Raw genomic sequence first — 27,310 nt, forward strand, 5'->3', positions numbered from 1 at the left:
GATACGTAGCTCTGAAGCACAGACTGTGCCTGGAAAGGTAAGAGGAAAGGTAAGTGTGGGATAAGCCTACAGCGTAAAACTGCATCAAAGTCCACGTGCAGTTTATAAGTGAAAAGAATAATGAATTGTGAAATACAGTTTCCACAAATACAATCGGATGATTTGGAAATGCAAAATCTGAGCAGAAATCTGCACTTCTCGAACACAAGCCAAAACAGCCATCTTTCAACATATCCACTTCTCTGAATTTTACAACGCAGTTCTCCAAAATGGGTACGTCAGTGTAAATAATGTACAAAATGCAGTATGTTGTGGAAAATTGCAAACATATGCACATTAGAACATTGTGCATATTAGAAGCAATGTTTAGAAAAATAAGAATGATTTTCATGGGGGCTTTAACATTCTTCCTCTGCTGCCAGACTGTGGAAATGGAGCAAACTGAGTTTAAGAATGGAAAAAGGAGAAACAGACAGAAACCAAAACAGAGAAAAATCTGCCCATCAATAGCAAAGGCACCCTTCTGCATCTGATGTCAGCCTGCATTTGTGCATTTCATCATCAGCTTATTTACGCCCAAGAACAAAGAATGCGCAGGGACTGGGAAGCCAAACGTACTGAGATCAGCCTGCTCTTAACTTCTGCAAAGTTAATCTGCTGAAAGTGATTGGCAATCACCACAGATGGGAATGGGAATAAAATAGCACCAGGCTGAATTTAATTCTCTTCATAATAATAATAATAAACCCTGGCAAGGATGCATGCATTATTCATGGCAAGCAAGTGGTTCACCTCGGCAATATGAACCAGGAAGAGGCTGAGCTTGCAGTCTTCTTTGCTACTTGAGGAACTGTAGCTGCAAAAGATGGTGACCTCAGGCTTCCAGAGAGTAGTTCTCATCTATGAAAATGAAAGAGCAAAGGAGTTTTCACCCCATGATTCGTCCTTTATAAAAGATTTGGGCTTTGGAGGAATTTGGGCAAATCCCATTACAAGCCACCCAGGCTTAAATATCTGCTTGCAGTCATCATCCTCTGTATTCTTTATTGAAAACAAATCAAATTTCCACTGAAGGCATTTGAGACTTTCATCTCTTGCTCATCTATGGAGGGGGAAAGAAGACTCTTCATCCAATGGAGTTTATTGCTCAGACTTCCCAGCTGATGGAGATGTTCAGTTGTCATATCTAGCTGCTTGGAAAATTATGAGGGGGGAAATAACCTGGTGGCAATGCATCGCACTAGGTATAGAAACAACGTAGATGGCATCTAAATCAAGACAAAGGCTAACAGTATCATACTGGCATTCAAGAAACTTATTCTTAGATCCAATAACAGTGTGAAAATAAAGTCCCAGAGGCCAAACGCCCCAAATCCTAACATGTGACATGTTGCAATGCGTCTTTCAGACACATGTAATTACCTTCAGTAAATGATGGCCCCCAACTGTATTTCAAATATACCTGATGCACCATTGGGGGATTATCCCCTGTTTGCATTTACTGCAGCTTGCATGTGTTTGGAGCTGTGCTGGAGCCAATGGTCTCTTGTATTGGTGACGCCCTTCTCCTCCCTACAGTCACTGTTGCTCACTCATCTTCATCCTTGGGGCTGAATGTTCACAATGGACTAGAGCGCAAGAGAGCATTGCTTGCATTCTTGGACAGGCAGCAACAGCACGAAGGAGGGACAGCAGGACCAGGAAACTCTAAGTCGAGATAGAGACGCTCCCATGGGCCAAATTAGGCCTGCCAGGCCAGCCAGATTGCCCCTTGTGCTCATTTTCTGCTGGCCACCCCCACCTGTCACTGCCCTGACATCAGATGTGGGATTCGTAAACCCCATCCAGGGCATGCATTCAGCAGTGTTTAAATGTGGCACAGAAGGCAAGCCCTGTTGGAACTGGTCCACTCGAGATCTCTCACCTGGAGCTCCTGGGTGGAGGTGAGCTCTGCTGAAAGCAGCCAAGTGCTCCTTTTGATGTTGAATTTGAGCAGTGCCAAAGGTAAGTCCTGCTGCCAAGGAACCATCAGGAGAGTAGGGCTTAAAGGATGCTTCAATTTTTTGCTTTGCAAAAGGGCTTGCTTTTACGTGCTGTTTAAATTCACACTCCTTTGGTTTGCAGTCTTGGGTCCGCAAATAATAATATCTTGGAGGTCCCGGGCCTCAAGGAGGTTAAACTGGCCTCAGACAGAGCCAAGGCCTTTTCAGCTTTGGCCCCAGCCTGATAGAACCCTCTATTGCAGGAGACTAGGGCCCTGTGGGACTTGACATCCTTCCGCAGGGACTGCAAGATGGAGTTGTTCCGCCTGGCCTTCGGTCCGGGCCCAGTTTGACCCCCCTCTATAGGACTCTGTAAGTTACCTCTTTGGCCCTTTTATAGGCTCCTCTGGGACCAACATGGATAGCTGGCCCTGATGAATACTTGAGGTTCCCGACCACTATGGGTGTAATTTTTAAGTTGTATTTTAATCAATTGTTTGACTGTGTTTTAATGTATTTGATATTTGATGTTAGCCGCCCTGAGCCCGGTCTTGGCCGGGGAGGGCGGGGTATAAATAAAAATTTACTTACTTACATGACATCAGATGACTGAGAGGCCTGCCCACCTGTCCAAGGTGACCCAGAGAAGCGGCTCCTTCTGGGTTCAGCGTGCTTGACAAAAGTGGTTGCCTACCCGCCCCGCCCCCCCGCTATAGGGATAACAGCGGCACCTTGGCAGGGATGGTTGAGCCCCAGCAAGTACCCAATGATGCTAATCCCTGGTCTCCTGGGTCCAATTCATCAGTTACAAGAATCCTGAGGAGAAATGCCTCTGCTGAGACCTTGGAGAGGTCTTGATGGGGGGGGGGGCAAAGCTCCTGCCTGAAGTGAGAGTGAAGAAACTCTCCCGTCTGAAAACAAATTCACCAAAATAATTCACCAGCATAATTCACCAAAATCTCTTATCTGGCCCATATCCCACAGTCTTCCCAATTTGTATGATTTATTAACATATAATAATTAAGCTCTTGCAGCTGTGTCTTAAGAATGAGCTATATCTTATTTTAGGGAGCTTCCGCAGCTGCTGGAGGCATGAGATTGATGGAGCAGGTCAGGAACGCCAAAGAACAAATGGGAAGAAGGGGAAGCATTAAGCAGAACGACAGCAAGGAAGTTTAAATCAAAAGAAGAACACCCGGCCCTTGTCCTGAAAGAACCTGGCTCCAGGGAGATATCACTTTTCTGAAAACAGGTCTGGCACCATCTGGTGGGAGTTAAAAGAAGTAACCCATGAAATAGCTGCTTCGCCAGTTAGCAGGCGCATATTGCAATAAGGATTTGCTCCGTGGCTCTCTTCTTCTCAGTGATGCGCTGCTTGCCCTTTCTATTTTGAGAACATTCCTGTATCTACATTAGAGCAAGAGCAAGCATGACATGAGCCAACAGTGTGCCGCGGCAGCTAAAAAAGCCAATGCAATTCTGGGCTGCACAATAGGAGTATAGCATCTAGATCAAGGGAAGTAATAGTGCCACTGTATTCTGCTCTGGTCAGACCTCACCTGGAGTACTGTGTCCAGTTCTGGGCACCACAGTTCAAGAAGGACACTGACAAACTGGAACGTGTCCAGAGGAGGGCAACCAAAATGGTCAAAGGCCTGGAAACGATGCCTTATGAGAAACGGCTAAGGGAGCTGGGCATGTTTAGCCTGGAGAAGAGGAGGTTAAGGGGTGATATGATAGCCATGTTCAAATATATAAAAGGATGTCACATAGAGGAGGGAGAAAGGTTGTTTTCTGCTGCTCCAGAGAAGCGGACACGGAGCAATGGTTCCAAACTACAAGAAAAAAGATTCCACCCAAACATTAGGAAGAACTTCCTGACAGTAAGAGCTGTTTGACAGTGGAATTTGCTGCCAAGGAGAGTGGTGGAGTCTCCTTCTTTGGAGGTCTTTAAACAGAGGCTTGACAACCATATGTCAGGAGTGCTCTGATGGTGTTTCCTGCTTGGCAGGGGGTTGGACTCGATGGCCCTTGTGGTCTCTTCCAACTCTATGATTCTATGATTCTAAGCTTTCCCACCTTCTCCTGGTCTCAATAGAATTAAAAGAGCAAAGAAGCTCAGATTGGCATTCATAGGAACTAGAAGCAGCACTGAAGGCCAATGGTTGGGGTGATGTTGGGATATGCATGTTTGTCTGAAGGATCACAGATCCCCACCATGATCTATAGGAAGGTGAATAGGAATACATAAGAGACATGAAAAAGCAGCAGCTACTCAGGAGCAGCACTTGGCAGATTGGCAAAAAACTGCATTTCTGGATCAGACTAAAGATAAATCTAGTCCATCACTCTATTTCCCAAAATCCACTGTAGTTAGAATTTGCCTAAAGCTGAAAATCAATGGAAAGGGTTTTTTAAATTTACATTTATAGCTCATCACATCCTGAAGGATTCAGACAGGTGTGACAAACAAGACCTCTTCCAAACAGGGAAAAATCATATTGAACCCAACTCACTGGAATTCCATCATTGCAATCTCTAAAGATCAACTCAAACAGAAGAAGAAGAAGAGTTTGGATTTGATATCCCGCTTTATCACTACCCGAAGGAGTCTCAAAGCGGCTAACAATCTCCTTTCCCTTCCTCCCCCACAACAAACCATAGCTGTCAACTTACAGATTTGAAAATAAGGGACCAGCAGCCTTGAAAATAAGGGACCAGCAGCCAAAATAAGGGACCTGCAGCCTCACCTGTTCCAGGCACCCCAGTCTTCCTGTCCTCCTGCAGTCTGGTCAAACTCATGCTGGTAGCTTCGAGAACACTGTCCAACCAACTTTGTAACCAGAGGTTCAACTGAATAGAATCTGAATCACATGCACCACAAGGCCTATGCAGCCTCAACTTAAGATGGCTCCCCGGCCTGGCTTTGCACTGCAAAGTTTGCAGCAGCATGGGAAACAAAATGGTGTCCAGCATTCAAAAAACCCCTCAGCTTGCATTAACTAGCCACACACAAGGCATGCAAGCTCCACCCCCCAGTCGTTCTTAGACTTCTTATTGGGTGAGCAACACAGCCAAGCAACACAGTTGGAGCCTCCCTCCTCCCTGGCCGGCAGGGAGGGAGGGAGAGGAGCTGCTTCCTTTGAAATTTAAGGGACATCATTAAGGGACATTTAAGGGACTTCCATCAGTAAGGGACAGCAGCAGGACGTGGCGCTGGAATAAGGGACTGTCCCTTCAAATAAGGGGCACTTGACAGCTATGCAACAAACAGTGGGCTGAGAGACCTCAGAGAAGTGTGACTGGCCCAAGGTCACCCAACAGCTGCATGTGGAGGAGCGGAGACGTGAACCCGGTTCACCAGATTACGAGTCCACCGCTCTTAACCACTACACCACACTGGCGGGTCTTATAAAACTTCTAAAACATACTCTTGGATTTGGGCGAATCTCCCATGGGAGGAAGTTCCATAGCTGTGTCTGAACTTTCCATTATGGTGCTGTCATTTGGAGAGCATCTTCTGAGAGTCTCAGAGATTATAACGGGAAACAAGTAATGAGGTTGTCTCTTGTGCATGTAGGAACTATGGCAAGTCATTTAGAGTTTTTAGGAACCAGTGAGAGAACCCAGGAATTGTGAACAGAGAGAAGACAAACTCCAGCCAAAGCCCCCAAAGCCCTAAGAGCAGTTTGTCCATGTAACAGGGTCTCCACACATATAGTTCAAATGCAAATCACAGATCTCTCCATCCTGCATATTTTTGTTGAGAGACATGCATTTACCTCTGCCCTCTCACAAGCTATATTAGTGTCCCAAAACATCATTTTATGATGCAAATAGGAGTGGATGAATCTCTCAGTTTCAGTTTCTCGTTTTTCCAACCTTAAGTTCAATCATCAGACAACACTGTTTTAAGCCATTAGACTTTGTTTTGACTTTGGATTTTTCTCTTTCCCGTTTAGGAATCTTTTCAGGATTCTAGAAGAAGTTTTAAAATTAGGTCTTCTCATGGCTCAAGTAATCAATTTAATGATTTTAAACAACAACAGCAACACCCTGCCAGTCTATCTCATGTTGCCACAAAACAGGAAAATGGGAAGGTCAGCTGTGATATTGTACTTGCTTACAACTTATCCTCCAAGCTCTGAAAGAGTTTTCCTTGGTCTTTCAGGTCCTAATCTAGATGGAGGAGATGCTGGTTCCAGCGACCAGCAAAGATGCCCCACACAATGTCCTGTTCCTGTATGGCTTTTGGAAGCTAGAGGAATCCTCCTGTGAAATTTCATAATAGGTATTATATAGAGCACCCACCCTTTGCTGATACTACAATCCTGGCTTTAAAAAAAAGCTTAACCTTTGCTTTCAGATAAGCATTATTTTGCTGGGAAACCTTCCACAGACTTTAATGGGGTGGAAAACCCTTAATAAAATTTTAGTTGGTGATCAGAGCTTCCCCAAACCAAAGAAAACTTGTGCTTCACAACATACCTGAACGAAGCACATTTACTACTACAGCTACTACTATTTTCATCAGAATTGAAAGAAGTATATGATATACTTTCTTTGGGGAAAGGGGTCAAAGTGCCAATTTCCAGTACTTTTTACCTAGCTGTATTTCGGGCCATTTTTACCAGAGCAGTTTGAAATCTGGCACTTTCACAGACCATCTGCCAAGTTCCAAGTCATTTGCTCAAAAGGTGCCATTTATTATGTTGGCGTCCTTCTGCCTTGGGAGGCAATGAAAGAGTAAAAGGGTGAAGTCAAACCATTGGAGAGTTACAGCGCCAGCTATGGCTGTTGACCGATACAGGAGAGACATGTTATATTAAGGCTTACAATGATGGAGTCCTGCTGTTGCTATGGGTCTTAACTATATGAGAACTTCTGTTGGGCTGTGTATGTGATAAAGGGGAGCCATACTGGGGTGAAGGTGTCCTCTTCTATTTGTCCCCATGTCAGTTTCAGTTTACTGGTTAGTTTTTCCTAATAAGGCTGTTTCCCATACTATTTGGTACCATTGGTCCATGCTTACTCCTGACAGGTCTCTCCAGTGTCTGGCTATGATGCTTCTGGCTGCTGAACGTAGGTGGGTTATGAGCTCTTTATAGTTTGAGTGGGTATTATTATCTTGGAAGATGTTCAGTAGGGTCAGTTCTGGGGTGACTTCTAGTACTTGCTCAACAAGACACACAAAAAAGAACCCACCAACAGCATTCAAATCAATCTGGCTAACCTGATCCAAACACACACACACACCCCACTCACACATGAAAATAAAGCTCACCACAGCCAATCACAAACAAGCATCCGCACCCTAGGCCAACCCCAACCTCTCTCACCACCAAAGAAATACAAGCAAATAGTAAAGAGAACCCACACAAGTGACACTGACACAAAACCCCACACATACAATAAGTAGAATTGAAGCGTTGCCACCCAACCCCACCCTGTTATGTACTGAAGTTTTCACCCTGGGCCAGCAGGGGGATACTGTAGATAGTTTTCACTCAGGTCCACATATGCAAATAAGGTATTGAAAGTGACGTTCAGTGATTGGATAGTTACAGAAAGTGTTACAGTTGCGTTGTAGTGGAGCTCTATATAAGCAGGCTGGCTGAACCCTTCAGTTCAGTTCAGTTCTGGCCTGTGAATAAACAAGAGCTGTTTGAAGAATCACTGTGTCGTCTGATATGTTCACCCACAATTTAACACACCCCACTCACCATTTTCCTCTCCCCCTCTTTCCCTCTTTTCTTCCTAATTTAACACTAATGTCTCACAACAAATGAAATGGATCTGTAGAAAACACAACTGGAAAAAAGAGACATTGTACATACTTTTGTAAACCAGGAAATCTTTAATAAAAATATATTGAAAACAAACTATATGAGAACTTCTGTGTTCCTATATTACAGGAGCCAGTCCCAAGCTCCTATAATGTTGTAATCTCAGCTGTATACTTAACAAAGTGTGAGGTTTTGAGGGTTTTTGAAAATAAAAACTTTGCCACATCTCTCTTTCTCTGAGTCTCCCCCCCCAAAACACCTGCTTTTATGTTTGCAACCATATTCTGAAGCTTGCTTCCCTTTGATGTTTGACATCCTGCCTTGTGCAACCCTTAGTCAGCATTTTTAAGCATGCCACCTCCAGGGGGAAATGTCCCTTTCACAAAACATCTCTTCAGTCTCAGCATGAAATGGTCCTAATCCCGTAGCAACAGCAAAAGCCATTTACCAGCTGCAATGTTTAATTTTTTCTTTTTTTAAGAAAAAGAACTTTCATCTCCACTGAAGTAACACTGGAAAAAGTAAGAGCTATTTACTGAGGAAGGAATCGTGCCATGAGAAAAATTAAATTAGAACAAATTCATTACCGTTACCATGATGTGCTGTTAGATTCCACCCCAATCCTGCCGGACTGTGCGCCTTCATTTACTAAACACCACTGCTTGGCTTCTAAGCTCTGCTTCCTGCATCTCAGAGTCTCAGCCTCCAGAGAAGACTAACCGCAGTAACTACTATATTGCCAGCTATGTAATGAGAATGAAACCCAAGCATTACTATCTCTTTACTATGGTTGCCATGTGTCCTCTTTTTCCAGGACATGTCCTCTTTTTCGTGGGTAGAGTCATCATAGCAATCCATAGTTAAAAGTATAAGTCGGCAAACGTGTCCTCTTTTTGGCTCTTCCAAATATAGCAACCCTACCCTTTCTCGTTTACTCAGCTTCACCATGCAGTCATACTCTCCATCATTTCTCCACTGAAAATGAGGACTATTGTGTATTGAGTCAAAGGATTTTATATCTGTATTATTATTGTCTGTATTTGCATTAGGGTAAAGTAACTGCCTTTTGGTTCCAGAGGGTACAGCTACTATTGGTTCATTTAAGCTGCTGTATTTGGATCCTCTGTCTTATTGGTTTCCTCCAAAAGGCAGGACTGTGATTGCCTGATATTGTTCCCTCCAAAATGTATCCTTTCTAGCTAGTTCCCTGTCCCTATAAATGTAGCTCTCCCCTCCTCAGGTCTCAGTCTTGTTTGCTTTAATAAAGAAGTGTTACTAGAGAACTGTCTCCAGCATATTATGTCAAGAGAGCTGAAATTACAAACCCCACGTCATAACAAGGACGTCCTAAGGAAAAGTGGGACATTCCAGGATCCAATCAAATGGCTTCTGCAAATCTGGGACTGTCCCTGAAAAATGGGGACATTTGGAGGGTCTGCTCATATAAGCTCGTTTCCACTAGTCTTCTACAGGGAAGGGCATTCCACGAAAGACTGGCATTTTTGGCTAAGCAAGGAATCACCAAGAGCAGTCTTCTTCCTATTGCATGTACTATTCCAGAAATCAATGTTGCTCATTCCCCATGACCAGATCGCTCCAGTCTTTTTCTTCTTTTTCTGGAATGAGTCTTACAAAGTATTCTCTTGCCTGCCTCTAAAGCAGGAGTGATTAACACGCAGTTTGAGAGTAAAAAATGCCCCACATCAGTTTTTTTCTGCAGTCACCCTTTGTTGTCGTCGTTCCCACCCCCCCAAATCTACAACACTATGTTATGTATTATATTTTATCTTAGCTGCCTGAAGATTACACTCCATGCAACTGAAGAAATGCACTGTGGTCCACAAAGGTTTATGCCATAATAAGCTGGTGCTAAGAGATTCTTTGTTGTTTTGCAGCAACAACATGGAAATCGTTCAGAAATATTGTGTCTTTTTAAAAATTACCACTAGAGGGCAGTCGTATGCAGAAAGCAATCAGAAGGAGTCCTTTACTCTCCTATGAAGCAGCCAGTCAGTTATGCATGAAATGTGCACACGTCTGAACATCATGGGTAACATGCATGTTGCTGGCATGCTTTATTACAGATTATTTCATTGCAGGAATTTCTTAACATTTCAAGCCATTGCTTAAGTCTACAGGTAACTCATCTTTTTAGTTTTAAGACTATTGTAACCTCTGGAAAGTTAATTTTTTTACAATCTGAATCCATTGACAAATGGAAAGCCAGAAAACATAGTGGGTGGCGGGACCGGGAGTGATTGGTGCAGATCCTGCACAATGGAACTGAACATGCACCAAGTTCCTGCCATTTGATCTAGAACTTCCTGGGAAGTATCAGCTCCCTCCCATTCAGAATGGTCTGTGAGCCATTTCCTCCACTGCTGCTTAGTGTGAGATGTCCCTGGGCCATGTGAGTTTGACTATGGGCAGCCATGGCTACTGTGCCCAGCAAGTCTAGAGACCTGGAAGTGGAAGATGAGCTGGGAAGCAGACATCAGTTCTGCCTTGTTCTCCAGCCAGCTGTGGCTTGTGCTAGTACGTTAGAGGGATGGGCTTTCAGGAGTGTCCCTGTGGTGAGTATACACTAGCAATAAGCCATTTTGGGGTAGACAGCAGTTGCCCCCTGTCCTCCTGCTATCAAGAAAGGTCTGGTGGACATGGATATCTGCTCCCTCCACTGCCACCACTACGTCAATGGGAATCATAGAATCATAAAATTGTAGAGTTGGAAGCGAGACCCTGAGGGTCATCTAGTCCAACCCCCTGCAAATGCAGAAATCTCAGCTGAAGCATCCATGACAGGTGGCCATTCAACCTCTTTTTAAGAACCTTCAAGGAAGGAGAGTCCGCCACCTTCTAAGAGAGTCTGATCCACTGTCTAACAGCTCTTACCATCATCATCCTGATGTTTAGTCGAAATCTCCTTTCTCATAACTTGGTTCAGATTCTACCTTCCAGAGCAAGAGAAAACCAGTTTACCCTCATCTTCTATATGGCAGCCCTTTAGATATTTGAAGATGGTTTATCACATCTCCTCTTTTCCAGGCTCCTTCAACTGTTCCACATAAGGCTTGGTTTCCAGACCCTTGATCATCTTGGGTGCCTTCCTCTGCACACATTCTGGACTCTAGACTTCTCTTGATGCAGCCTTGAAGAGCATTAGCATTTTTTATGCTGCATCCCACAGTTGACTCATGTTGAGCTTCCGGTCTACTAAGACCCCAATATCCTTTTTTTTGGCATGTACTGCTGGCAACCCAGGTGTACTCCACTTTTTATTTCTGCATCTTGTTATTTATTGTTATGGTTTTCTTAGAATGTGTGTGGTGTTGTTGTTGTTGCTTATTAAATTTATATGCTGCCCTCCATCTGAAGATTACAGGGCAATTCACAACACAACACAACACAACACAACACAACACAACACAGAAATACAAAATGTGTTTAGTGGTTCTTGCTTTTATCTGCAAGCCGCCTTGGGTCTCTGTCAGGGAAAAAGGTGGGTTGCCTTGACCCCACTTCAGACATGAACTAATTCGTACATTTAAACACTTCTGTGTAGAAAACAACACTCAACATACATGCTGATGATTATATATGTGAAACATGTGCACTTTGTACGGACTACACACTGTGGCATTTATGGAAGTCCTTTCTTACTGTGATCTGCTTTAAATCTTCATTGCAGTTTTGCTTCCTGTTTCCTGTTTAATTCTCAGTTTAGCAAATGTAACTTCCTGTTACTGCTGGGCTCCCGTGAGCTACTTACGGCAACGTACATTCGCCACACTTTTCACGTAGGAATTATGCCAGGTTGTACCAATCCACAGAGTCAGCCGTAATGCAAGGAAGACGGGGCAGTTATGAGTTTCTGAATGCAGATGTATTCAGTTTGTAGAGCACAAGGGAAATCGCAGATGCTGACATCAAAGACTGAGCCATATTTTATGCCACAGAGTCACATTCCTTCCTGCCAGACACTCGCTGTACATCAAGACACTCACTTGATTCCCAGTGCTGCTCCTTGCGGTGGAAATTGCTTCCATAGCCCTGATTAGAACCTGCTGCATCTTGGAGCTTCTTGGAAAGAGAGAGAGTGAGGAGCAGCACTCAACAAGGCACAGCTGCCTGCCACATGAGCCTGTTAAAGACAGCAACTACTGAGGGTATCGTGATGGTTTGCAGCCTATGATACATTCACCTCCAGCTGCACATGTCCCTCTGTTTGGGCTTATTTTATTACCCTCTTGCTCAAGAAAAGCATCTATAAACTACGAGGGAAATGCTGGAAAGGAGCCATGATTTCCCTTTTTTGTGTAGTTTTAAATTCTTACTTTTAATATGCTTGTGCATTTATATATTTCAACTGTGAAGTGCTCCACTTGCATTACTTCTGAAATTATTACCAACGGCCTTGTAAGGTAGACTATCATCATTTTCACTTATTGCCCAGCCTCAGGGTTTGGATCAGATTTTTTCAGGGTTTGTAGCTTCCTCCTCTAGTCTCAAATTTGGAGAAAATATCAGGGTGACAGGGCAGAAATCACAAAATAAGACATTAAAATCAAGAAAACGTAAAATCATTCAAACACATTGACATTCTGAACACTGAGGAAGCAAGCTGAACTTCATGTAGGACGTTTCACAGCCTAGGCTCCACCACCGATAAGGCCCTGCTATTAGTCACTTCCCCACAAGTTTCGCACAATGGCAGGACTGCCAGCAGAGCCCCCTCTGCAGATCTTTCTTGACAGAATGGCAGATAATCCTTTGAGTTTTGGGGCCCAAGTCATTTAGAGTTTTATATGTCAGTATCCAAGTCTTGAATTGGGACCAATGTTGAACAGGCAGCCAGTACAGTTCATGCAGGAATCAGGCAATTCCAGTAAGATATATAATATTCCAGCCTCTAATAATAATAATAATAAAAAAATTTATTTATATCCCGCCCTCCCCAGCCAAAGCCAGGCTCAGGGCGGCTAACAACACTAAAACAGTACAACATTATAAAACATTATAAAAATGAATTAAAATCAAAATTGATGGCAACCATAAACTAAAGTTTTGTAAAGATTGCCAAAGGAGGGAGTCAGGCTGCGCCCTGACCAAAGGCCAGGTGGAACAGCTCTGTCTTGCAGGCCCTGCGGAAAGATGTCAAGTCCTGCAGGGCCCTTGTCTGTTGTGACAGAGCGTTCCACCAGGTTGGAGCTGCAGCCGAGAAAGCCCTGGCTCTAGTTGAGGCCAGCCTAACCTCTCTGTGGCTTGGGACCTTCAAGGTGTTTTTATTTGAAGATCGTAAGTTCCTCTGTGGGGCATACCAGGAGAGGCGGTCCCGTAGGTACAAGGGTCCTAGGCCGTATAGGGCTTTGAAGGTTAAAACCAGCACCTTAAACCTGATCCTGTACTCCACCGGGAGCCAGTGCAGCTGGTATAGCACCGGATGAATGTGATCTCTAAGCGAAGACCCCGTAAGGAGTCTCGCTGTGGCATTTTGCACCCGCTGGAGTTTCTGGGTCAGTCTCAAGGGCAGCCCCATGTAGAGCGAGTTACAATAATCCAGTCTGGAGGTGACCGTCGCATGGATCACAGTGGCTAGGTCAGGGCGAGAGAGGTAAGGAGCCAACTGCTTAGCTTGGCGGAGATGAAAAAATGCCGCCTTTGTTATAGCTGCAATCTGCGCCTCTAAGTTACCAGAACATGAATTGGTGTGGCAAAGTTATCTGGATCCAGGAAGCAGCCAAACCAGTTGGATCTCGGCAGAGGCACTCCTGGCTACTGAAGCCAGCTAGCAACATTACGGTGACTTTAATGGCATTTTATGACTTCATGGCTAAGAAGGATTTGAATGCGGCAGGAGACACCAGCTGGACTGAAATTACAGTCACACCAGTACCCTGCTGTAGCCCAAACAGCTTCTAACTCACCAAACACAAGGCAGCCCCCCTCTCCAAAATCTCGGCATTGTGGTCTTTCAGGTACTTGAGAACCCACAGACCCCCCACATACACTAGTTTTCAGGGGGTGGGGCAAAAAAAATTGACTGGTGGAATGACAAGATTTTCAACAATGTTTTAAGGCCCATTCTTGGATGAATTTGAGGTTAGATTACAGAAAGGAAAAGCCCAATATTCTATGTGCTTGAGTTAGCCAAGCATTCATGAGCAAAGTGCTAATGTCCCTCAAGCCAGGAGCGAAACTAAGTTTCATTTGCCCAGGTTGAAGACCCAGTCAGGCACCCCAACACACACACACACACATTTGCATACAGGCACAGGCTGGGAGCCTCAGTGGTGCCCCCTAGAGGCTTAACCCAGGGCAGTAAGAGCTGTTAACATCCGGGCCCAGCTATGTGGCAAGGCTCAGTCTTGATTTGGTGTTTGGGGCTGGTTTGAAGAAAGGCGAGGTGGAGGTTGGGGGACTCCTTTGTTCCTTTCTTATGGACAGATCACTAGAAGGTAGAGCTTAGGATCACTGCGAATCCTAACTCAAAAGGAATGGAGGACCACGCCAAAGACTGATGGACCCAGACGGTTTCCTGATGTTTCCAGGAGATTTATTACGGTACATCTATTACATTGAATTACTGACATGTGTTCTACATGGAGCTACCTTTGGGGAACATCTAGGATAGTGCCATATGAAGTTGTTATGTACTGAATTGAATAGGATCCAAACTGCAGCAGTCTGATTGGTCCTAGAACAATAGGATCCAAAAGGCAGCAGTCTGATTGGTCCTAGAACAATAGGATTCAGAATGCAGCAGTCTGATTGGTCTTAGAACAATGCAGCAGTATGATTGGTTAGCAGGAACCACCCAATCATGCTCCAGATAGAAGTGAATCCACAACCTGATTGGCTTAAAGTAGAATACCGGAATTAGCCAATCATGTGCAGCCCATCGTATAAATAATGTATATAAAGCAGATACTTTGAGGGGACATTCATTCATTCCTCCTCACCACTATGAGCTGAATAAAGAGCATGAAATCACTTTGCGACTCTGAGTATATTTCAGAAGTTGTGTCGCCTTTGACAGGAGCCAATTGTTTGAAGCATCAGACTTGGTCAGTACACCATCTGCATAGGCTTTTGGTTCATTTCCAGACTCAGTTCAAAGTCCTGCTCACTCCTTTGAAAGCCCTCCTGATATGCGAGTCTGCCCATTCTCTGAGGTTATCTAGAGAGGCTTTGCTGCATATTGTGTTGGTTTCTGAGGCTCAAAATGGAGGGGGTTGGAACAGGGCTTCTCATTTCTTGAGCTGAGGCTTTGGGAATATCCTACCCTGGAAGATCCATTTGGCATTCTGTTTAAGACCAAATCCTTGGACAGCTCCACACCATACACTGGAACACACATGATTTTCCTCAAAGAATTCTGGGAAATGTAGTTTTTTGAGGATGCTGGGAAACAATTCTCAGAGAACCACAATTCCTAGGGTACTTTAGGGAGTGGCATCTGAGTTTCAACCTATTTCACTGAGCTGCCTTGAACATGTCAAACTGAGGCAGAAAGGTGAAAGACAAACTCTAATCACTAACAGATAGGTAGCCGTGTTGGTCTGCCATAGTCAAAACAAAAAAAATTCCTTCCAGTAGTACCTTAAAGACCAACTAAGTCAGTTCTTGGTATGAGCTTTCGTGTGCATGCACACTTCTTCAGATACACTGAAACAGAAGTTTCCAGATCCTTCTATATAGTGAGAAGGTGGGGAGGGGTATTACTCAGAAGGCTGGTGGGAATGGGTGATTGGCAGATAGCTGTGATGAGCCTGTTGACGACTCTTAACGACTGCAATAGGTCTTACAGGAAGAAGCAAGGGGTGAAAAGGTGAAAAATGGCTTTGTCATGTATAATGAGATAAGAATCCAAGGTCTTTGTTCAGACCAGGTTTCTCCATGGTTTTAAGTTTGGTGATAAGTTGTAATTCAGCAGCTTCTCTTTCCAGTCTATTTCTGAAATTCCTTTGTAGTAAAACAGCTACTTTGAGATCTTGTATAGAATGTCCTGGGAGATTGAAGTGTTCTCCTACTGGTTTCTCTGTCTTGTGATTCCTGATGTCCGATTTATGTCCGTTTATTCTTTGGACATATTCTAATCACTAACTAACTAAAAGACAACATGTCTTGCGAGCATGTGTTGCACTCACTTCTCGTAATGTTGTAGAAAAGGGAACAGCAACTGGAACTAGCCAGTAAGGAAGAGAGCGAAGGATGGCAGGCTCTACATGGCTACTTGGGAGTAAGCCCTGCTCAACCCAAAGGGGGCTGGGTTTGCCTGTGTAGGGTTGCTTACTGTGAGTGAGTTGGCTGAGCATTTTCATCTGGGGCAAGGAAACAGAAAAGAGGCAAGAGGGAAAACTCTGGCTGAAGCATCCCTGGAAGAGAAAGAGGAGGAACCTGGCCACTGAGGAAGCACAGAATTCCAGTATAAAGGGAGAACAGCAAGTAGGAACAGGCTGTGGCTGCCGGGGGTGGGGGGGGGCGATGTGCTGTCCTTCCTGAGACAAGCTCTACCTTCAGCTTAGCCAGGTCATAAAATAGGGCCATAAATAGTCGTCAGTGGCTCTCAAACACCATTTTACAACCAGCTGGGAGTACAGATTTGAACTTTCTTCCTTTAAAAGGCCCCAGCAAAAAGTACAGAAGGAGGGGCTGAAACTGGCTCAGTGCAGTAGCTCTTGAAGAGGGGCGCTTGACCCTTTCCCTCACGGCAACATCACCCGTCCAATCTTGCGGCGCAGCGGGTGGGTCTTTCCATTCAGCTGCGCCTGTTTGGTGCGCCACCTTCCTGATGCACTTGCGCTCACTGCTAAAACACAATCCCGATGTGAGCCTATGCACAATGGCATTGCTGGTCATTAAGGCACACATGTGCTTTTGTGCACAGATAAAAACACAGCAATAACAAAAGCAAAGTTGGTTGTATCAATCAGGTGGGACGCGGGTAGCACTGTGGTCTAAACCATTGAGCCTCTTGGGTTTGCCAATCAGAAGGTCAGCGGTTCAAATCCCCACGACAGGGTGAGTTCTTGTTGCTCTGTGCCAACTCCTGCCAACCTAGCAGTTCGAAAGTACGTCAGTGCAAGTAGATAAATAGGTATCTACTGCTGTGGCAGGAAGGTAAATGGCATTTCCGTGCGCTGCTCTGGTTTCCATCACGGTGTCCTGTTGTGCCAGAAGTGGTTTAGTCATGCTGGCCACATGACCCAGAAAGCTGTCTGTGGACAAACACTGGCTCCCTCGGCCTGAAAGCAAAATGAGCACTGCACCACATAGTCAAGTTTGACTGGAGTTAACCACCCCAGGGTCCTTACCTGCATCAATCATCTTTTTGTATAGCGGCCAGTGGATGGTCTCAAAGCAGGACTCCCCAGCAGTCAGTCTCCTGCAAGCCTCTCTGCTTCAAGTGCACCATCTAAGCTGCAGCGCTGGCTGGCCTGAACACCCAGTCAGCAGACCTCAAGGACTAGTCCTTGCCTACCGGACCCCATAATTGCCTGGCTGCAATACTGACTAATTTCTGGTCCTGCCTGGTTTTGATTATCCACATGCCTGTGGAACTTCTGGACCTTGTTTGCTGTTCTGGAAATGGACCTCTTTCTAGGCTTGACAATATACCTGCCCACTTGGTACTTGTTTTTCTGGAGCCTGAACCCTCGCCACAGCCCAGCATGTACAGTGGTACCGGGTTACATATGCTTCAGGTTACATATGCTTCAGGTTACAGACTCTGCTAACCCAGAAATATTACCTTGGTAACTTTGCTTCAGGATGAGAACAGAAATCGTGCTCCGGCAGCGTGGCAGCAGCAGGAGGCCCCATTAGCTAAAGTGGTGCTTCAGGTTAAGAACAGTTTCAGGTTAAGAACAGACCTCTGGAACGAATTAAGTACTTAACACGAGGTACCACTGCACAATGTACAGGAGCAGGTGGATGCACGTTGGTAAAACCAACATAGGCTTGCGATATGGATATACTGATAAACAATCAGCCTGAGGGTTAGGAGGAGGCTGCTATTCAGGCTGGGAACATGTTGCTGGGAGAATAATTATTATTATCTTATTTTATTTTATCTTTTTACATAGAGTTAACCCTTGTCCCCAGCTTTGTACCTACCATTTTCTAGAATTAAATCACCCACCACCACACAGCTGCATTAAACAAAACAAAGCAAAAGCCCCAAAGAAGAACATGTTGGCCGCTCTCCAGCATCAGGTCTCGTCTGGCCCTGAGCCAGCCTTTATGGATGATCCGCTCGTTTGGTTTCCATTCAGAGCCTGGAGGTTTGTAAGGCTTGTTTCGAAACCCATCACCAATTCAGCTTTGGCCAGAAACAACAGGAGTTTCCCTTCTTTTATGTTTTTCTTTTCACAGGAGGAGACAATTTGAAAGATTGCATTTCCCAAATATTATGTCACATCATTATCCAGGACATATGGTGCACCAGCGGAATCTTACACAGGTCTACTCAGAAGTAGGTCTTCTGGAAGTCCTTGAGCGCCATAGGGCTTGCTCCTAGGTAAGCGGGTCTACGATTACAGTCTGTGCTGTATTGCTTCAAGCAGGCAGTGAAGCCTCTTGCAGTGTGCAGGGACCTCTTCCCTGTATTTAAAAGTCAAGTTGACAGTTGCTTTAAATTAGAGTGGCTGGCTCAAGTTCAAGGCAGCGAGTGGGTGTTTATTTAGCTGAAGAAGACAGTTGCAAAACTTGGGAATCAAGCTCCAAATGAATCCAGAGAAACCTATTATTTGACAGAAAGACACCTCTCCTTGTTTTTGGAAGGACTTTTACTCATTTGGGACAGCTATATTTGCGTGGATTTTAACCAGTATGTTGCAACTCCAAAGGAAACATACGGTTTTTCTGGGAAAGCTGAAATCAGTGGCTCCGAAGCAAGGTAAGAAGAAAGTGGGTTTCTTGCAAAGCTTTTTCAAACAACAATTAATGAAGGGAACAAAAATGAAGAGGGCTAAGATTCAAAATGCAGGTTTGTGCAAAATAATAGCTGAATTCCAGTGCTGTAAAGTTGCTGCTGCAGACGTTGTGTATATCTTGTCAAATGCAGATCTGTATATCCCAATAAAATAGGAACATTCCTTTCAGAGCAAACAGGGCTTGTAAGAGCCCTCTGTTGTACAAACAGAACAACTTAGTTTTTAGCAGAAGTGTTTCCATTTTTGCAAGTAAGTCCCACTGTGTTCAATGATTCTATTTGGGAGGTGGTGGACTCTCCTTCCTTGGAGGTTTTTAAGCAGAGGTTGGATGGCCGTCTGTCATGGATGCTCCAGTTGAGATTCCTGCATTGCAGGGGGTTGGGCTAGATGACCATTGGGGTCCCTTCCAACTCTACAATTCTATGATTCTATGAGACTACTGGCTAAGGCTTCAATCCTTGCCCTGCTTATCTGGGAGTAAGTCCTAACGGAATTCACTTGGACTTACAGTACTTGTGAGTAGATATGGTTAGGATTGTGCTGTAAACGTGCTTCAGATTACAGCTTTAATTATATTAGGCACAGGAAGTTAACATTTGAAACTTCTGGATTTCAGTGAAGGGGCTAGGTTTTTTTTGTTTTTTAATTGCACAAAACCTTTTGGATGTTGCTATAAGAGTTTGGGCTTGGTACGGAAGGTAAGTTTCTCTATTAATTAAGAGGAGGAAATGGGTGCTTTCATATATTTTATATGCATATTAACAGAATGACCCTTTGGAGAGGAATGTGTAAATGATGAAGAACATTTTAATTTTAAAAAATTATAATTAAAGGGGACACAATGCAACCATATTAAAACACTTTTTGTGGTCATTTGCTTTCAATGAGAATTGAGATCAGCAGGGTTTAAAACTGCTCAATTGCTCTTTCCTTTTTTTATTTAAAAAAAGGCATACATATTTGGTTTGGCTTCTCTCATTCCTTTACCAACTGACTTGAATGTTTCTGGTTTTGCTTTCCCATGAACGATGTGAACATAATTCCAAACATTCACTTTAGCTCAGTTGCTATGGCTCCTCATGCACTTGTTTTTCTAACTGCTCTGCAAATACAAAATAAACGATAAGGCTTTGGAGTCATGCTTTAGCAAAGTTTGAGCAATCCCAAAACAGTTCTTTCTCTTTCTTACACACACACACACACACACACACACACACACACACACAGCGAGAGAGAGAGAGAGAGAGAGAGAGAGAGAGAGAGAGAGGTTGGTCAGTCAAGCATCATTTGAAACATCTATCACAACATGTTAAAGCAGCAGAACTTACTGAGCTTTCTTGACATTTGAAGGATTGCGGCTGCTTAACACTTGGTGTGAGAAAACATGCTAGAATGAAAGGAAGTCTTCCATTCTCTGCTCACGCCCTCTTATAAAGTGTGAGATGTAGGTTGTGTACACATGAGCATTTACTTTGGCACCTGTGTGCTCCCACTCCTCCTGTTTGAAGCTGAGTACACATGCAGTTGGCCATAACCCAGATGTTTGCCGCAGTTCCTTGAGAAATACTCCTGTTTTGAGCCTTTCCCCTCAAACCAACTTCCATTCAACTTGAAAACGTAAGTCACAAGTACAAACCCTCCAGGTATCCCTGTTTCCAGGGACAGTCCTAGATTTACAGAAGACATCCCGGTTTCTGATTTGATTCCAGAATGTCCTGCTTTTCTTAGGATATCCCTATTCTCATTGGAGGGTACGTATGGAGTTTTGAGACATCCCGAGCCAAGAAAATAACTACACAACCTTTAGAAAACATCTGAAGACAGCCCTGTATAGGGAGGTTTTTTCATGTTTCATGTTTCATTGTTTTTATATATGTTGGAAGCCACCCAGAGTGGCTGGAGCAACCCAGTCAAATAGGCAGAGAATAATAATAATAATAATAATAATAATAATAATAATAATAATATGTCCCTATTTTCATCGGAGAAATGTTGGAGGTCATGCAATCAAGCTGAGGTGTGTATATCTGAGGCAGGTGTTGCATGTGTGCAGATGACAGCTTCATTGAATAGGCATTTGGGAGTGTTGCAGGTGCAGGAAAACAAATAAGGTAATGTGCGTCAGGTGTGTGCAGTAACAGCCTCGCTACATTTTAAGCCACTATAAATCTCACTGAGAGATTTATAGCTCAAGCCTATACATGTCTACACAGACATAAGTCCCATCATTTTCAGTAAGGCTTACTCCCAGGTAAATTCTATACCATTTTGTTCTATACAATACAAGATTGCAGCTTTCTTTTATACTTAATAACCAGGACAGGAAACAGTCAGTCAGATTTCGTTGTCATTATAAATAAATTGACAATTTAAGCCCAAGGCCTAGTTTATACACTCAATAGAATCAAGTACTGTAATAAAAATTTCCCTGGTCTGTGTGACTTTAGACTGCAGATTCCCTGGGGGAGAAAGGAGTCTGTATTTTAATATCTGGACGTTCCGAGGGGGCCTTTTCAAACATGGGGGGATTTCAGTTACAGGGTGCACAGTTTGAAAGCATGCACCTGCATCTATTCAAAATTAAATGTTTTAAAGTTGTGCATTTGAAGAGCATTGGTTATAGTTTTTTCCTCATCCTTTTTGTACCTAACAATAAATGAGAGCAGAGGTGTGAGTCCTTAGCTTATAGTCACTGTGATGTGCACAACTTATTTGGGTTTTTTCAATAAGCAAAGCAATTTGTTCCTTCCTAGATCACATTTTGCCACCTTTTGAAATAGTTTCTATAACTGTGGTGGAGGCTAGAGACCCCCACCACATGGCAAAGCTCTATGCATGTACTGATGCTCTCATGTAGAGTCCCTTCATATCATGCTAACTGAAGCATTTGGAATTGGAGGTGCCTACTGTGTGCAGCGGGACGTGGGTGGCGCTGTGGGTTAAACCACTGAGCCTAGGACTTGCTGATCAGAAGGTTGGCGGTTCGAATCCCCGTGGCAGGGTGAGCTCCCGTTGCTCGGTCCCTGTTCCTGCCAACCTAGCAGTTCGAAAGCACGTCAAAGTGCAAGTAGATAAATAGGTACCGTTCCGGCGGGAAGGTAAACGGCGTTTCCATGCACTGCTCTGGTTTTGCCAGAAGCGACTTTAAAGATTGAATCTTCCTTTTGGACACAATTTGAATGAGTTTTTCTGTTTGTGGCTTCTGTAGTAGATCTTGTACCTTGTTCTCTCAATTTTTGTATTATTAATATAAGATTTAGAACATAGAATGGTTTGGTGGTGTTTTGTGTGCCGCTTATGTGCTGCTTACTTCATACTGGTCTACTACCAGTATTGCCAAGCATAGGTTCATTTCTTCAGTGCTTAAATTACCTGTAACAGCTGCAGGGCCCCAGTCATGTAAGAAGCAGGCAGCAGGAGTATCCCTAGATGTCCCAGTGCTTAGAGCCAAAAGACCAAGAATAAGCTCTCATGGACTCTGCCCATGAGTAGACCTGGGTTTCAGTTAAGCAGACAAGTCTGCCATTATATATCCACTTGATCCCAATACCAGCCATGGGAAAGTGCAGTCTTCATAACTCAGTCACTGTCAGGAGAAAAGATGGAATATAAATGAATATCATCCTCATCAGAGGCACAAGCTTAGACATCCTGCTTTTGGGGGTTACCCATTTGGCAGCTAAAGTTGGCATTGCTTCAATGGAGACACTACATCTCACTGAAATGTGTCCCCCCAAAATGTCTGCCTAGTGCCCATGTTTGTATATTTTAGATGGCCAGAAAAGAGTATTTTGCTTCTGAATGACTTTGGGATTTCCTGCTGGTTTAGTGCTACCAGTTTTGGTGCTATTTTAACATTTGGCTTGTCTTTATTCATATAACCTATAATCTGTCATGCTAGTTTTGTATAGCTTTTCCATCATAGACGCTCAATATGTGGTTTAAAAACAGATAATTATCACAGTAATAAGTTCATCTCTTTAAATTTGATGTTGTAAGCTAATTTGAATGTAGGTGATGGAAAGCTGGAATAAAAGTATTTTAATTAAATAATAGCAGACTTCTACAACCCATCTTTTGCTCAGCTGTGCCGCTTCAGACCTGCAGCCCTAACCCTGCAGTGTGCAGGTGTGCTTAAAGAAAGAAGACATCTTTATAGAAAACTAACATCCCAGAGAATAGCTTTATAGGCCTGTGTTTTCTCTGACTCACCATTTTTCTTTACCGGGGGGGGGGGGCGGAATTCAGACACCTAGTTTCCCCACCTGCGATCTGAAGAGAAGGTGCAGGCCCATCACACAAATCTGCTGGTATGTTGTAGATTAGCCCCTGAGTCAGGCAAAAGATCTGTTTACTAAAACTTGTAGCAGCTATTGAGGGCTGCATGCACAGATTGTTACCTTGTCTAGCCCACATTTTACCAGCTTCTCTGCAAGGATATCATAGGGCACTTTGTCAAAAGCCTTACTAAATTCAAGATATACTCTGTCCTCAGCATTCCCCTGAACCATCAAGCTCGTAACTCTATCAAAAAAAGAAAGAAATCAGATTTGTCTGGCATGACTTGTTTTGTGAGAAACCCATAGAAATGTAGAGTTGAAAGGGACCCCAGGGATCATCTAGCCCAACCCCCACAATGCAGAAATATGCAACTGCCTATACAGGGATCAAACCTGCAATCTTGGAATTATCAGCACCATGCTCTTAGGCAGGCTTCCTCAACCTCGGCCCTCCAGATGTTTCGAGACTACAATTCCCATCATTCCTGACCACTGGTCCTGCTAGCTAGGGATCATGGGAGTTGTAGGCCAAAAAAACATCTGGAGGGCTGAGGTTGAGGAAGCCTGCTGTACCCAACTGAGCTATCATGTAAAGGCATGAGGGTTATTTTGCTGGACAACACAACATTTAGAATGTGCTCCATCCATTTGCCCACACTACCAGTGGTTGTTTTAAGCAGGCAAAAATAGAGAACTCTTATCCACATCCTCGGGTAGAAAAAGCTGCAAAGTACCCACACTAAAAAAAACAGGCAGAAACCTCCAGCACATCCAGTAACTCTACAGTCAGCTTGAAGTCTTAGGTTGGAGCAGATGGGTGGTGTTTTTTTCTGCCAAGTGTTTTGCAAACTAGTCACAAGGGGCCTCTCAGAGTCCTACTCCACCTTACAAAGGCCAGGAAATATATATGAGACCCTTCATCACCCCTCAGAACTGCTTTCACCGTCAACACTCTGCAGATATAGAGATGGAAGGAAGATTTCTTCACTTCCTTCAGGCTTGAAATGAGCTCTCAGCTGAGTCTTACCCCATCTGTCACCCTTGTGTTTTCATCATTCCCACCAGGAGATGTTTGTAAGCTCTCCCAATAATAATCAGAGGGGGGGGGTTGGGGGGTGGCTCCCAACACTATCCCAGAGACCCCTCCTGCCGACTGAGACAGTGACACTATTGGTTTTCTCCTTTGGATCTGGTGATAGATCTTGTAATCCCAGCAGTGTTTTAAAAAATCAGAATGTTATTGTGTGGGTGGTGTTCCAAGATATACCAACCCCTCATGTCTGTGTCTAATTCCCCCTCTTCCCTACACACCCCTGCAAAATAAAAAATAAAAAAAAAATCAGAGACAAGAGCTATGACCTTTTTCATTATTGCTACGATCTTAATTTGCTTTTTTGATGATGAGGACCTCATGGCTAAAAGTGCAGGACATTGTATAAAATTATAAAGTTCCAACTGCCTAATTTAATCTAGATACTTGTTCCCATTGATGAAGAGCTCTTTTATGGTGAAATTTTTGCTCCCAGTTTGTGTCCGTACTGCAAAATACCATGATGCTGTAGCCTTATGGTTAAGGCCGGCCAATCAATCAATCAATCAATCAGGACAGGCTTCCTCAACCTCGGCCCTCCAGATGTTTTGAAACTACAATTCCCACCATCCTAGCTAGGGATTATGGGAGTTGTGGGCCAAAAACATCTGGAGGGCCGAGGTTGAGGAAGCCTGGAGAAGAATATTGTTGAAAATATAAAGAGCTGTCCTAGTCCTTCTCAGAGGAGAGCCATTGACCTCAACTAGTCCTCCTCAGAGTAGACCCATTGAAATTAATGAACCTAACTTAGTCATGTCCCTAAACATCAGTAGGTCTTCCATACCCTCCAAGTGTCCCTATTTTCCAGGGTCAGTCCCGGAATTACAAAAGCCATCCAGGCTTCTGATTTGCTTTGTGTGTCCGTGTCTAGTCTTGCCCCGTTCTAAAATTTATTTATTGGTGTGTGCTTTTCTATTTGCAAATCTACCAAAGAATAAAACCAAATCAGGATTAAGGGGTTTTCTCAGGACGGTGGATGGTGTGTGCGCTGTGTCCCGTTGGTGGTGGGAATACTCTGTGGTGACAAAAAATGGGGGATTGAGGAGGGTCAGTTGCGGCGGAGTGAGAAATCTCCCTGTTTCCATCTGAGGGATGTTGGAGGGCGTGGTCTTCTCTGAGTAGGGCTTGTGTTGAATGCCACCTTTTAAGGTCTGCTGATGAAGGTTTGCATGTGGTGAGGCCAGAGGAAAAGTGGGGGGAGGTATCTTTAGAGGAGGGACGGCAACAGTCTGCCTCAAAGACTGCATTGCGTGCAGCCAAAAGGGTTCTGGCAAACTAATTTTAGCTCTCCCGATTTCTAAAGGCCACCTGGCTTAATTGTGCTCTAACCCAACATCTGTTTCAATTGCTGATGTGGGAAGCTTCAGTCTTCATGGAAGATAATGAAGCGGGATGAATATAATGGCCTCACATTTAAAATGTTTTTAATTAGGCAGAAAGATTTGTCAGTGGCTGAAGATGCAGAGTAGGGTATTGTTCTCTGATTGTGCTTGGTTATTTATGTTTATATGCCACTAGTATGTCGGGAACAGCAAGTTTCCTTTATGATCCCCATCAGTGGCCTTAGTCAAAACGCATGGTTCATCGGAATAAGGCCAATTTGTGCAAAAGCCATGATGCATCTACATCTTATCCAGGAATTAGTTTTAAAAGCCTGGCTAGTCAGTGTACAGAACTGCAGTGTTTAACTTTGGCTAGGCAGTGCTTGGGGCAGTTTCCTTCCCTGAATTTAAAATCATAATAATAATGTTCTCTTTGAGATCAGTAAATTTGAAGTCAGTTTCCACCTGCCTGATTGTACTATTGTGTGTCACATGCTGTGTTCAGATACTGCTTTGCCAAATCTAATACAACAAGGAGAAATGGGCTTATGGCTTGTCCCTGCCTGCTGGTTGCACAAACAATCCCAAACCTGGAGTACAGGAGAGGACAGACCACAGGGTCAGGGAAATTTAAGGTACAGGCAGGTGTCATGTCTCCTTAACTGGGTGCTAATGTTCTGTGTCTGGTTGTGGAGTCAGTATGAGGGCAGGCTAAGGCCCAAGACTCATCCTTCTCTTATGCCAGATGAACATGCCTGAAGCTAACAGCTGTGGAAGTAGTGCTCAGTTTATTTTTACAACTCTCTCTCTTATAATAATGCAAAGTTGTAGTTCACAAAGGGTGTGGATTTCAGGGTTTTTGTTAAAGGAAATGAATATTGGAATCTTACTTTGGAGATCTGGGAAACACAAGACATATAATACTAAAAGCAATGCTAAAATAAACACAAGGAACGGTGGACATCCGTCTGGTGTGGGTGGGGGCTCTCAACTTTCTGTCACACTCAACCAATAAAAAGAACCCCCCGGTCTTGAAGGTAATCTGGTAGGAGCACCCTTGATTATCGGTTGCTGGGAGCAGCAGGGTCAAAGCACACATGTGCCCCCTTCATGCCGCCATGTCCTTGAGCAGCCTGCTTTTCCTTCTGCCATATGGGGGTTGTCCTTCAGACTTCTGCAGGGCAGGGGGGGTTAAAGATCTGGGCTGTTGAAGAGAAGGGCAAATCTGTCCCCTGCCTCTTGGTTCTGCATGGCTTGGCAGATATTTTGCCAAAGTACTTATACTGGCTTCTGTTTAACCCATGTACTATTTGGGCTTTATCTGTTGCAAATGCCATGCCTTGCTGACCTAAGAATTTATTCCAGCTCTCTGTTGGCAGGTAACGATAGCTTATAGCTGTTGTTATGAGTTGGGTGGGCTGTATGCTGAGACCCTTCCAACCCCTAGATCCCAGCAAGTGTTAAAATATGAGCTAGCTTCCTGATGAGGCAATTGCCTGGGCGATGGGCCATTAAGGGGAACAAAGGAAAGGGGCTCTGTGCAAGATGGAGCCCATCCCTCAGCTCACATATAGTTAGAAGGACAAAGCCAGAGTTTAGTGCTGCAGTGATGTGAGCTAGAGGGATAGCAGCAACCTGGAGAGAGAATCAGACTGGTATTTGATTTCTGTTTGAATCCAAGGCTGTAGCTATGGGATACGAATGCTATGAACCCCTCTATTGTTGGCTGAGACACCACATTCTCTGCTGTGCTTCATTCCAAAGGGAACGCAAAACCCTGGGTAAACACCTCGAACCCCTGGAATCTCATCCTGCTCGAAGACTGGGGTTGTGTGCAACAATGTGCTTAAGCGAAATGAGGACCACCCCTGGCTATTCTCGGCTCACAACCCTTTCTGGAACACTGTCAAAATCTG

General features: G+C 44.1%; 1 protein-coding gene and 1 long non-coding RNA gene across 6 annotated transcripts in view; one reads left to right on the top strand and one right to left on the bottom strand.

The window, feature by feature from the left end:
• Positions 1-8,651, bottom strand: LOC310825229. Its single transcript, XR_014555178.1, has 3 exons — positions 8,356-8,651; positions 793-900; positions 1-29 (listed from the first exon to the last, which is right to left on the bottom strand). It is a non-coding gene; the product is annotated as an uncharacterized lncRNA (long non-coding RNA).
• Positions 8,652-18,045: 9,394 nt separating this feature from the next.
• C1QTNF7 (C1q and TNF related 7) overlaps positions 18,046-27,310 on the top strand; it is a 41,445-nt gene continuing 32,180 nt past the window's right edge. Inside the window, exons 1-2 of one of the 5 annotated variants that reach the window (XM_083698448.1) lie at positions 18,046-18,287; positions 20,690-20,813. Coding sequence is in view for 1 of the 5 variants with exons in the window: in XM_083698446.1 (XP_083554572.1) it covers positions 18,599-18,665 (67 nt within the window). In the remaining 4 variants the exon portion in view is untranslated. The other 4 variants (XM_083698447.1, XM_083698449.1, XM_083698446.1 and 1 more) reach the window with 4 other exon arrangements.

Source organism: Podarcis gaigeae, assembly GCF_964106915.1.
Source record: "Podarcis gaigeae genome assembly, chromosome: 9".
Lineage (NCBI taxonomy): Eukaryota > Metazoa > Chordata > Lepidosauria > Squamata > Lacertidae > Podarcis > Podarcis gaigeae.